Source organism: Prinia subflava, chromosome 23, assembly GCF_021018805.1.
Source record: "Prinia subflava isolate CZ2003 ecotype Zambia chromosome 23, Cam_Psub_1.2, whole genome shotgun sequence".
Taxonomy (NCBI): Eukaryota; Metazoa; Chordata; class Aves; order Passeriformes; family Cisticolidae; genus Prinia; species Prinia subflava.
This window is the reverse complement of record NC_086269.1, coordinates 3361894-3373750: the sequence shown is the minus strand read 5'-3', so window position 1 is coordinate 3373750 and position 11857 is coordinate 3361894. Positions and strand designations below refer to the sequence as shown.

At 55.1% G+C, this 11857-nt stretch overlaps 2 protein-coding genes across 2 annotated transcripts in view; one reads left to right on the top strand and one right to left on the bottom strand.

The window, feature by feature from the left end:
• The first annotated feature begins 326 nt into the window (after positions 1 to 326).
• LOC134561532 (ubiquinol-cytochrome c reductase complex assembly factor 2) lies at positions 327 to 4548 on the top strand. The gene is made up of 4 exons (XM_063418645.1): positions 327 to 506; positions 2890 to 2964; positions 3619 to 3688; positions 4361 to 4548. Exons 1-4 carry the CDS (start codon positions 369 to 371, stop codon positions 4453 to 4455), a joined length of 378 nt encoding a protein of 125 aa, XP_063274715.1. The 5' UTR covers positions 327 to 368; the 3' UTR covers positions 4456 to 4548.
• A 963-nt stretch (positions 4549 to 5511) lies between these two features.
• Positions 5512 to 11857, bottom strand: part of ITPR3 (inositol 1,4,5-trisphosphate receptor type 3) — a 41421-nt gene continuing 35075 nt past the window's right edge. Inside the window, exons 49-58 of the mRNA XM_063418508.1 lie at positions 11087 to 11212; positions 10485 to 10657; positions 10227 to 10391; positions 9556 to 9748; positions 9109 to 9204; positions 8644 to 8768; positions 8277 to 8442; positions 7272 to 7432; positions 6663 to 6824; positions 5512 to 6398 (exon numbers count right to left, since the gene is read on the bottom strand). Of these exons, the coding sequence (XP_063274578.1) occupies positions 6330 to 6398; positions 6663 to 6824; positions 7272 to 7432; positions 8277 to 8442; positions 8644 to 8768; positions 9109 to 9204; positions 9556 to 9748; positions 10227 to 10391; positions 10485 to 10657; positions 11087 to 11212 (1436 nt within the window). The 3' untranslated portion in view covers positions 5512 to 6329. The remainder of the gene's footprint in view (positions 6399 to 6662; positions 6825 to 7271; positions 7433 to 8276; positions 8443 to 8643; positions 8769 to 9108; positions 9205 to 9555; positions 9749 to 10226; positions 10392 to 10484; positions 10658 to 11086; positions 11213 to 11857) is intronic.

Genomic DNA, 11857 nt, shown 5'->3' with positions numbered 1-11857 from the left:
TGAGGGGAATTTCCCCCTTTAGCCATTCCCGGGACCCGCCGCTCCTGAGGGGAATTTCCCCCCCTTTAACCATTCCCGCCCCTCCGCTCCTGAGGGGAATTTCCCCCTTTAGCCATTCCCGGGACCCGCCGCTCCTGAGGGGAATTTCCCCCTTTAACCATTCCCGGGACCCGCCGCTCCTGAGGGGAATTTCCCCCTTTAGCCATTCCCGGGACCCGCCGCTCCTGAGGGGAATTTCCCCCTTTAGCCATTCCCGGGACCCGCCGCTCCTGAGGGGAATTTCCCCCTTTAACCATCCCCAGGACCCGCCGCGCGCTCACGTGACCCGGCGGCGGGCGCCACGTGACCGGCGCACGTGACGCGGCGCCATGGCCGCCAGCCGGTACCGGCGCTTCCTGCGGCTCTGCGAGGAGTGGCCCACGGAGGACAGCAAATGGCAGCGGGACCTGGGCTCCGTGCTGCGGCAGCGGGTGGCGCAGGCCTTCCGCGAGGGCGAGAACACGCCGGTGAGGGGCGGGAGGGCGGCTGGGAGGGCGGTGCTGTCCTGGGAGGGCGCGGGGAGCGGCCCGGCGGTGGCTGTGAGGGGGCTGTGAGGGGGCTCTGAGGGATGGCGGGCGGAGCGCGGGTTTGGGGCTCACACACGGCTCTGCCTCGGGGCTCGCTGGGCTCTGTGTGCCGGCAGGAGGTTGTGCTCCGGGCTGCCTGGGCTTTCATGGAATATTAGGACATGCTGAGCTGGGAGGGAACGGGAGGCAGAGAGGTGATGGAGTCCTGCTGTTGCCGGCTCTTCCCGGGCAGGGCAGGAGTGTGAGCGCTCGGCAGCCTTTGGAACACACACCCCGGGAAGCCTTTGGAATACGGGCTTGTTCCTCCACGGGGCAAAACTGCAGGTTGTGCCCAGGATACCTGGGTTGTACCTGGGACAAATGATTGGTACCCAGAACCACCAGGTACCTTGACGCTGGGTTTGTGCCCAGGACACCGAGTTTTGTGCCCAGGATGAATGGTTTATGCCCAGGACACCAGGTTTTGTGCCCAGGACACCAGGTTCTGTACCCAGGATAAATGATTTATGCCCAGGCCACCGGGTTTTGTACCCAGGATAAATTATTTATGCCCAGGACACCGAGTTTTGTGCCCAGGACAATGGGATTTGTACCCAGGATGAATGGTTTATGCCCAGGATACCAGGCTTTGTGCCCAGGACAATGGGTTTTGTACTCAGGATAAATATTTTGTGCCCAGGACAGTTTGTTCCCAGGACACCTGTTCGGTGCCCTGGACAAATGGTTTGTACTCAGCACACCTGGTTTGTACCCAGGACAGTTGTTTTACCCTCAGGACTGCTGGTTTATACCCAGTTCTTGCACCCTTTACACCACGTACTTTGGAGAACCCCATTGCTGTGGTTATGGGAGAGGGGTACAGAGCTTTGGGAATTTGTCAGCTGTGCTGGAATCCAGTTAATTCCTGTGATCTCCTTGCCTCGAGGGTGGAATGATGGGCTGCTGCAGCACTGCCTGACACTGATGGAATGCAGTGCTTGTACAATTGAATTCCGCCTCCAGATGTAATTCTGTTGGAGTTTTGCCTTTGCTGCTGAAGTGAATTAGGGAATCTGATGCCTGACTTGGCTGCAGACCTTCCCAGGCGCGGAGGTGTTGCTGCAGAATGCAAATGTGCCCTTTCTTAGCATAAAAACATTGTTCCAGAGATGTGGTTTCGACCTCAAGGGGCCTCCTAATTCTGTACCAGTGACCAGAATAGTCTGCAGCAGGCATTTTGGGGAGGCTTTTATTGCTTTTCCATATGCTCAGGACAGTTTAATGTGTTGCACCAGTTGGCTCTGAGATCCCAAAGCTGCCACTGATCCTGGAAATCTGAATTGATGCCTGCAGCAGTGGTGGCAATTTGTGTGGAGAGGTTGAATGTGCTGGCAGGAGGAGCTTCTGAGAGGGGCACCAGAGCCACAAGGCCTCTTTAGCCATGGAATGGAATGAGGATGGATCCACATTTGCTGGATTTCCAGGGCTGAGGTGCTGTTTGTGCTGCCCTTTTAGTGGCTGGATCTGCTGGAGCCTTGGCAGGGCGTGTTTGGGATGGGGCTGCAGGCACAGGTGGAGATCACCTGCAGGGGGATGTGGCTGTCCCCGTGTCCTCTCTCCTCAGCCCTGCTGAACGAGGACACCTTTTCCTTGCTCTTCCTACTTCATCCTGACACCTTTCTGTTGATGTTATTTTTATTCTTGACCTGTTTTAACCACTCATGGGGCAGCAGCATTGAGTTTTGGGGTGAGCTGGGCTCATTGTACCACGAAGAAAACCCAGGAAAAACACTGCAGGCTGGAAAAGCAGCCGAGCAGGGGCTGTGCCAGGCAGAGACACCTGGCACAGGTCGGGGATGAGCCGGATCTTTCAGCTAAAATAGAAATCCAGTTACCCTTCAAGCTGTTCCCTGTCGTTTGTGCTGATTCTCCTAATCAATTACTGGCTATTTTTAGCTCCCTGCAGGGAGTTTCTAAGGTGCAGCCTGGCACCTTGTCCTGTGTGATTCCCTACAATGAGGCAGGTGACAGAGGTGGCCTTGCAGCAGGCAGGGCCACAGATTTCACAGCCAATAATGTTCTCTGTGGTCCTGTATTCACTGTCAGATCTTGTTGATGCAGAGTTTCAGATCCATTCTGGAAATCCCAGGTGTTGTTATTCCTGCAGGCCAAGCTGGTGGGAGATGGAGGGGAAAGTTCTAGAGCAGGGCAGCAGATGGGCAGCATCCAGCAGTGCCCTGGGAAAGCTGGGCTGCTCCTTCATGGCCGTTGTCCCTCAGAACGAGGAGAGGTTTGGCTGTGGAGGTGTAAAACCAGACCTGTGTGTCACTTGTGTCCCCTGCAGATCTCTGACCCCGAGGCCTGTGACCAAATGTACGAGAGCTTAGTCAGGATCCACACCAACTTCTACAAAAACAAGGTGAGAGCTGTGCCTCTGCCCACCGCCCCTCGCTCTGAGGGGAGCCACCACCTGCTGCAGCATCCCTGGGAATGGCAGGATGCCCTGGGAACGGCAGCGTCCCTGGGAACGGCAGCGTCCCCGGGAATGGCAGCGTCCCCGGGAATGGCAGCGTCCCCGGGAATGGCAGCATTCCTGGGAACGGCAGCGTCCCCGGGAGTGGCAGCGTCCCTGGGAATGGGAGCGTCCCTGGGAATGGCAGCATTCCTGGGAACGGCAGCGTCCCCGGGAGTGGCAGCGTCCCCGGGAACGGCAGCGTCCCCGGGAACGGCAGCGTCCCCGGGAACGGCAGCACCCTGGGAACGGCAGCACCCTGGGAATGGCAGCGTCCCCAGGAACAGCAGCGTCCCCGGGAACGGCAGCACCCTGGGAACGGCAGCGTCCCTGGGAACGGCAGCACCCTGGGAATGGCAGCATCCCGGGAATGCCTGAGGGACAGCTGAGGGGTGGATGCAGCAGTGCCAGGGCAGCTGCTGGGTGGGCAGGGCAGGCCTGGTTCTTGAATCCCAGCTGGAAGCACGCTCAGACTGTGCCAGCTGGTGACACTTGCACCTTTTCCATGCAACACAAGTGACTTGTTTGTGTCTCTGCCTCCTTTCCTGCTCTCCTGGGAAGTACCCGCGCCTGAAGGACACCACCTTCACCGGGGTGACAGTGGAGGATTGCAGGACGATCCTGGCCACAGGTACTGCTGCTGGGCTTGGGCTGAGAGGGCAGGGCAGGGGGAAAGGGGCATTCTGGTCTTTGGGGTGCCCCCTGCATCCCTCCTCAGCCCCTGGCACTGGAGGGCACCAAGGGGCTGCCTGCAGTTCTGTGAAGGAGTTGCATGAGGAGCAAGTTGAGGAATAATTCAGTATATTGGGGTGAAGAATCAGTTGGAATTTGCACTGTCAGGACCAACAGAGGGTTTGCAAAGGCTCTGTGGGGTCAGACAGCAGGATCTGTGTGGAAGGAACACGTTTGCTGCATCACCCCAAGCTCAGCTTCTCTTTCACCACCTTCCAATTCCCTTCGTGTTCCTTCCTTGGGAAGGAGCCGGTGCCCCTCGCAGAAATGCTCTCAGCACATCCTTTGTAAAGGGCAGAGCTGGGAGCCAGAGCAGTTTTGTTCTGCTCCAGTTCCTAACTTTGATTGCAGTGCGTGAAAACTGAGTATCAGTTGTTAGTGATAAGAGACTCCCTGCATTGATTGGAAGGGAAACCAGCCTCGCCTCGGGCCTGGAATGAAAATTCATTAAGATGAAAAGTCAGGAAGGGAAATTAGATGGAAGGCAGAGCTGTTTTAAGAGGGTTTCATTCCTCTGCTTTCCTGCTTATCTTCCTGAGGCCCCATCTCTGTCTCCCTTCTCCTTTTGCAGACATTCTGAAACAGATGGAGGACATGAAAAAAGGGACGTGGAAAAGACTGCGGGAAAAGTTCTCTGCCAAGACACCCAAGGAGGACTCGAAGTGAGGGCCCAGCTCTCAGCTTCTCCACTGTACATATCCCTGAAGCTCTGTGTGTTGCCATGATGAATAAAACCACTTATTCCTCTTGGCAACAGCATTTTTGTTCAGCCCCACTCTGTACATTCTTCATATTTAGTGCCTCCTCTTTTTTTCTGCTGAGAATCTGGGGCAGAGCCTAACACATCCATGCTGGAGCAAAATAGGGAAGGGAACTTTGTGCTGTCAGAACTGGCCCTTTGTATCTCAAAAATGGAACAAGCAGGAGCTGCCCAGAGGGAGGAGGTGCAGCTTTAAATGTTCTTGTGAAGAGAACAGAGAGGATGTGAAAACCTCTCTGTGCTTGTGTTTGTGTGTTAGCCCAGGGACCAGGGCAGTGGAGGGAGGGAGAACTTTAATCATCACATTTATTTTCCTTCAGAGAAGACAGAGAGGACGGAGGGTGACTTTGCCATGGTGACAGTGGAGCACTGCATGAGTTTAATTGAGATTTTAATCAGCTGCTGCAGAGCTGCTGCTGCTGGAGGAGCCAGCTCTGTGCAGATCCCCCCCAGCCTGAGGAGAGGGATGTGTGGGTTAGTGCAGAGCCCAGGGTGAAGACAGGATTAAATGACATGCTGCTAGATGGGGCCATAAACACATTTCAAGTGCTCTGCAACTTCACTGTTATGGGCTTTTTTATTCCTTTTTAGAGCTTTACTGCTTTCATCAGTGCCTGTTCTTGGGCTGGGAGCTGGGGCTGGCTTGGGAAGGATGAGTGTCTGGAGCAGAGCTGTGCCAGGGCTCCACAGCACCAACAGCTGCTCCTTTTGACGGGTTTCAGCAGCGATTTCCTGGCAGGCAGTGAAAGAATTTGAAACTGCAGCAGGCTCTGGTCCAGAGCTCCAGGAACCAAGGCTGGTGCTCGTGGTGGCTCTTCATGGCAGTGTTTGGCACGGGATGTGCAACACCTGGAGCTGGGAGCACCTTTGGGTGCCAGCCCTGCTTTGGGTTCTGCTCCTGGGCTTGTTCTGTGCCTCTGCTCGACAGCCCCATCACACACCAGAGGGCACAGGAAGGGCACTTTCTTTACCACGTTGTAGTTTTTATTATAACACGATTCTGTATTTAATTTAGTTTAAGGCAATTTACACGTCGGTTCTTAAGTAACAACGATAACAACTAAAAAAAAAAAAAAAAAGAAAAAAAAAAAAAAAGGTAAAACATGACACCAGAGATGAAACTATGAAACTAAAACACAGGACACCCCTTCACAGTGAACTCCTGTAAACCTGCAGGCCCCTATTACTGCTGCCCAAAGATCCTTAGACCACAGAAGGCAAAAGACTTTTAGTTCCCACTAGGACAAGCTCAGCTCCTCATCTGGTGAGTTAATTAAATTAAATCCACCTCCTTGAGTTCAGCTTTACTGCACCATGGGATGAAGGGAATTCTGTAAATGGAGAGGGGTCAGCGTGGAGCAGGCACAGCAGATAACGAGGGCTGCTTGGCAAATACCCACAGGGACAAGTGGCACTCGGAATAAGTTAAATAGTGCGGCCCTACAGCTACTTACCCCACGGCCGAGGGGCTGGAGCACATGGAGATAAAGATACAACCCTCCACAGTTGCAAAATAAAGAGTTACTGCAATGAGGAATCAAAGTCCTGCATGGTTTTATCGTCCTACGAGGGTGTTGGAAAAACACCTGGGCCCAGGTGTGGGGAGGGCTCCGGGCAGGGCCTGCTCCTGGAATTGCTTACAAGGCCCTAAGGGCAGGAGCTGCCTGGGGAGCCCTTTCCACGAGGTCCATTGTCCCCAGACAGTGACAATCCACGCCTGGAGCCCAGGGAGCCTCCTCAGCTGCCACGGGTGCAGTCCCTCGGTGGCCGGAGCTGTGTCTCAGTGGTTCATGGTGTTCTGGACATCCACAAACCCCATCCTCTGCCTGCGCTTCCGCTGCTCCGTCATCTGCAATTCCAACAAGGACACGCTGAGGCAATTCCTGCTCTTGGATGTGCTTCCCAAGTGTCTGACTGCGCTGCTTTGAGCCTCTGCCAGCAAACTGAGCTGCTGAGGCAATACCCAAACCCACATGGCCCAAGTGTCCCCAAAAAAGAGCTGCAGGAGCCCTGTGCCTGCGCTGTCACTGCACTGCCTTGGGCAGGCCCTGCCCTCAGTGGCTGCTTTGGGAAGGACAGAGAGTTCCTGCAGGGGATTTCCCATCTCCCATACCTGTTCCTTCAGCTCGTTCAGTTGGGAGGTGAGGTGGGACACGAGCTTCATGGTGGTGTTGAGTTTGTCCTGCAGGTTGCGGATCTCGTTCTGCTCCCCTTCCCCTTCATTGCTGACCAGAGACATGGCTCGCATCCGGGGGAACCAGTCCAGGTTCTTGTTCTGGGAATGTGACCACAGGCAAGGGGAGTTGGGGTGAGGGGTCAGAGAGCAGGAGGGAAGATGAGGTTTAACAGGCAGCCTCCCTGTGCTTAGGGAAATTCTCTGCACAAAAATCTGCAATTTTTCCATGCATGGTCCATTTCTAGGTTGGTTCATGGGCTGAAGAACAGAAGTTTTTCTCTCCTCACTTTCCTTTCCCTCCCTTGCCTCAAAACCCCCTTGAAGCCCCACTCCCTGCTTGGTCCAACCCTTCAACTCACAGGACAAACCCCCAAACAGACCACATGGAAAAAACCAGCGAACAACAAACTCAGGCACTGCACCATTAGCTGATATTTTCCAAAAGGACTTCCCAGAGCTGTTTTTCCTTGGCCAGCCCCTTGTTCCCGATATCCCTGGGACAGGCACGTTGGGATAGCCAAGGAGCTGCCCCGAGGGCTCCTGTACCTTGATCATCTGTGCCACGTAGCTCTCGGGGCCGGTGTAGTCGGTCTTGTTCTTCACCCGCACCAGCACGATGAAGTACAGGTAGTTCCACATGTTGTGCTCGTATTTGATGTGCTCCTCAAAGGACACGGTCTTGTTGTCAAACTTGTCCCTTTCCAGCCCTGGGGAAGGCAGGGGAGGGTGGAGGAGGACAGGGAGGAGGTGAGTGAGCAGCAAACACGTGGAAGGGAATTCAGCCCAGGGCATCCCCTCCCAAAGGCCACACTCAAGTGCCTTTAATAATTAGTTTAGCACATAAACATCCAAACCAGGGGGCAACAGCCCAGCTGGGGGTTCAGGAGATTTCTGCTTGAAATCACAGAATCACGGAATCATGGAATGGTTTGGGTTGGAAGGGATCTTCCACCCCCTTGCCATGGGCAGGGACACCTCCCACTGTCCCTGGTTGCTGCAAGCCCTGTCCAGCCTGGCCTTGGGCACTTCCAGGGATCTGAACAACCTGTGCCAAGGCCTCACCACCCACACAGGGAACAATTCCTTCCCCTGTCCTGCTGGCTCTGCCTCTGCCCAGTAAAATAAACCCAGAGGATCTTTAAAGGAAAAAGCAGAGAGATTTACTGAGGTTTTCTTTTCTTTTTTTTCTTTTATGCCTACTGCTGACTGAAAGGCTTCCAGAGCATTTTCTCTATTATATTTCTCCAGTAATATGCTGCTTTTTTTCCCCCACTGGCCAAGGAAAGGTCTCAGCAGTGAGATGCACAGGACAAGAATCCCACAATGTGGTTTTAGTTTATCACCTCATTAGCAGGGTGAGGAACAACACCGAGAATTTCCTTCCAGTTGTGTCCTTGTTTAAACCCCTCCCAGTGCAGTGACCCCTCGCTGAAGAGATTCAAGTTTTGCAGTGATAAATAAAAACCAGAATCGCACTGAAATTCTTTTCCTTCCCCCAACCTGGGAGGGGAGGAAGGGCTTTGGGGCAATTCCTGTATTCCCAGTGCTCACCACAAATAAAGCAGGTGGTCTTCAGGATCTCTTCCTTCTTCTGTTTCTCACTCCTCAGATCAGCAAAGGTGTCAATAATGACCCCGAAGATGAGGTTGAGGACGATGATGATGACGATGAAGAAGAAGAGGAGGTCGTAGACAACTCGAGCAGGGAACAGGGACTCCTGGAATGGATGAGAGGGAGAATTGGGGGTCTGGAGCTCTGCTCCAGCCACCCCAGCCCTGTGACACAGCTGTGGCACCAGGGGAGGAGGAGAACGTGAGGGATGGAGCTGGATGTGTCACCGCTCCCAGGAAGGAGGGCCCAGCAGTGATTGCAGCAGGGTTTAGCTGAAGAAAGAGATCCTGGGGCTGTCCCCACTCACATCCTTGGAGGGTTTCCTCAGGATGTCCCCCACGCCACCGCCGTTGCGCAGGCCGTGGTTGAGGACGGTGACAATGCACATGAGCAGCGTGTCACAGGCGCGTTCCCACTGCTCCGGGTCGGCCTCTGGGGAGGAGAGCACAGCCAGGGCTCAGAGCACAGGCACAGCCCCACGCCCTGCCACGGGGATGGTTCCAGCTGCAGCGACACAGGAGCAGCTGCCTGTTCCAATGTCCCAGCCAGCAACATCCCAGCACCTCCTCCAGCAGCTCCTGCAGCTCCCACCTCCTTTCTCATTAAATGAATCCACCCCGACATTTTTTATGCCAGGGTCAGTGCAAAATTCACAGGCCTCTTGCCCAATACATCCCAGGAAATGGATTGAGTTACTGCCCTGGAACAGCTGGGATTTTCCTCAGCTGGCTGGCAAATCCACAGGGCTGGCATTTCCACGGGGCTCTCTTACCTTCCAAGGCAGTGGGTGCAGCAGAGCAGCTGATTTTATCACTGCTGCACGACTCCACGAAGGTCTCCACGTTCCTTTGCATCCCCAAGGGATCATCTGCAAGGAAGAGACCCCAGCCCTGTGAGAGCAGCACCTCTCCCCAGCAAACCACTGCCACGGGCCTCCAGGACGATGCCAACCTCCTTGGGGAAAAGTTGCCTCACATTCTCCTACTTTTTCTAAGCCATGAAGCTTTTTCTCAGAGTTGAGACCCCACAGTGCTGACCCTTCATTTGTGGCTCTGTACCCCCTGCTCTGCCACCACTAACCCCAAACTGGGCTCTGTGCAGCACGAGCACGAAGCTGTCCTCTCTGTGACCCCAAAACCAGTGCTCCCAGTGTAAAAGCCCACCCTGAGGTGTGTGTGGAGGGTCCCACAGTGTCCCACGGCCCCCAGCACTGCCCAACCTTTGGCTTTGCTGTCCGGCAGCCGGTCCACCTCGAGGATGAAGTCATCCTTCAGGAACAGGAAGCCCACGATGGAGAAGAGGTAGACGAGGATGAGGGCCAGCAGCGCTGTCAGCAGGATGGAGCGCCCGTTCCGCGTCACGCTTTTGATGACATTAAACAAGGTCTCCTCACGGTAGATCAAGTCAAACAGCTGAAAGGACCCAGGAGCAGAGAAATGCTGCGGGGTGCTTCTCTTGACAATGCCTGGCCTATCTATATCCTCTTTTATCCTGAGATCTTGGATCGCTCAGCAGACCTTGACTAACTTTTCTCACAAAGCCTTGAAGTTTCCCAGCTTACTGAAGGGAAGCAGAGAAGAATGGAGTGACTTATGCACAGCAGGAGAGCCAAGAATAGGCCACACGTACCCTGCCTCTGCCCTCGCCAGCTCACGTTGCCTCCCAGCTGACCCAGATAAAGCACACAGCAGATTAGAAGGAGAGATACAGCCCAGGACCAGGAGAGAGACAGCAATAGATACTGTCGGGAGGCAGAAAGCTCAGCCCGTGCAAAGATTACAGCACAGGGAATTGTTCTCTCCGCCATCAATCAGTGTCACAGGAACCTTCCAGCTCCTAAAGCAGCAGCCAGGCTGCCTGTGCCCCCCCAGCCAGCTGGATTTATCATACCAGGATGCTGTAGAAGAGCTCGTGCACGAAGAGCCCCAGGACGCTGGTCACGATGTAGCCAACGTGGTACAGGAATTCCACGTCCATGATCATGGCCTTGTAGCCACGGATGAAGGTGCCTCGGTTGCCCACGAAGCTCACCACGAACACGATCTTGTTGGTCAGCTGGGGACGGCCAGAAACGGGAGGGAGGGAGGGTTTGCTGAGCTCTGGGAAGGCGGGACAGCTCCCTGATCCCCCAGCACGAGGAAAACTCACATTGAGAGCTCCCAGGATGTTGAGGGTGAGGCCGATGCCCAGGTAGTAGATGGAGCGCAGGATCAGCGCCACCAGCAGCGGCCTCACCCCGTAGCGCTTGGTGAACAGGGCCATGATGGAGAAGCAGATCAGGATCCAGAAGAGCAGGGAGATCAGCGGGGAATCCAGCACTCCTGGGAGGAGGGACACATAAATGCCAGCGGCACCGCTGCTGCCAGGCTGTCCAGACACACTAATGAGCTCTTTGTCAGAAATGACGATGCTGCACTGCCAAGATTTGTGTTGGTTCAGGTGGTTTTTACTGATACAGTTTTTAATGTCTTTTATCCAAGAGCTCAGGACCGCTGCAGGTGATGGAGGCTTTGCCTGACAACAGGAATGTTGGCAAGGCAAGGGCAGCCCAGGAGAAAGGAAGTTTCCCTGAGAAGGAAGGGGTGGGAGGGCTGGAAACTGAAATCCTGACTAATCCTTTATCCAAGCAGAAAGGACCTGGGGTTGTAGGAGCCCAAAGGAGCCCGAGGATGAGGGCAGTGCCAGTTTTCCTGCATGTGAAGATCCCTTTCCCTTCCACCCCGAGGAGCAGCAGGCGCCAGGCCACTTACCCATGGAAGTGGCTTCCACATAGGGGTAGAAGAAAGCGATGATGATGTTGATGAAGACGGCCAGGTTGAAGGAAATGCTTCCCCAGAGCGTCATTCTGCGGGAGAACCAGTACATCAGCGGCATGCCTGGGGGGAGAGGAGGCAACACACAAACCTCAGCCAGCCTCCTGCCAACTGGGTCCTCCCGGAGCCCCTGTGCCCTCCTGGAGCTCCTGTGTCATCCCAGACCCTCTGTGTCATCCCTGTGTCCTTCCTGACCCCCTACATCAGCCCAGACCCTCTGTGTCATCCCTGTGTCCTTCCTGACCCCCTAGATCAGCCCAGACCCTCTGTGTCATCCCTGTGTCCTTCCTGACCCCCTGTGTCAGCCCAGACCCTCTGTGTCATCCCTGTGTCCTTCCTGACCCCCTGTGTCAGCCCAGACCCTCTGTGTCATCCCTCTGTCCTTCCTGACCCCCTGTGTCATCCCAGACCCCCTGTGTCATCCCTGTGTCCCCTCTGACCACCTGTGTCCCCCTGTGTCACCTCCCAGACCCCCGTGGGCTCTGCAGCTGCTGGCCCCAGACCAACCCAGCCTCCCAGTTCCTTCAAACCATTCATGAAGTGTTTTGAAAACAATCCTGCTCATCTGCTGGGAGAGGAGTGCACCTTCCCAAGTGGCTCTGCTCACATTCCTTGGTTTCCAGCCCTCTGGAAACCTCCTCTGACACGCTGGGGTCAGGTTGGCTCTGTGCTCCCTCACAGCCCCTACACTACTCCTCAGCTGCACCC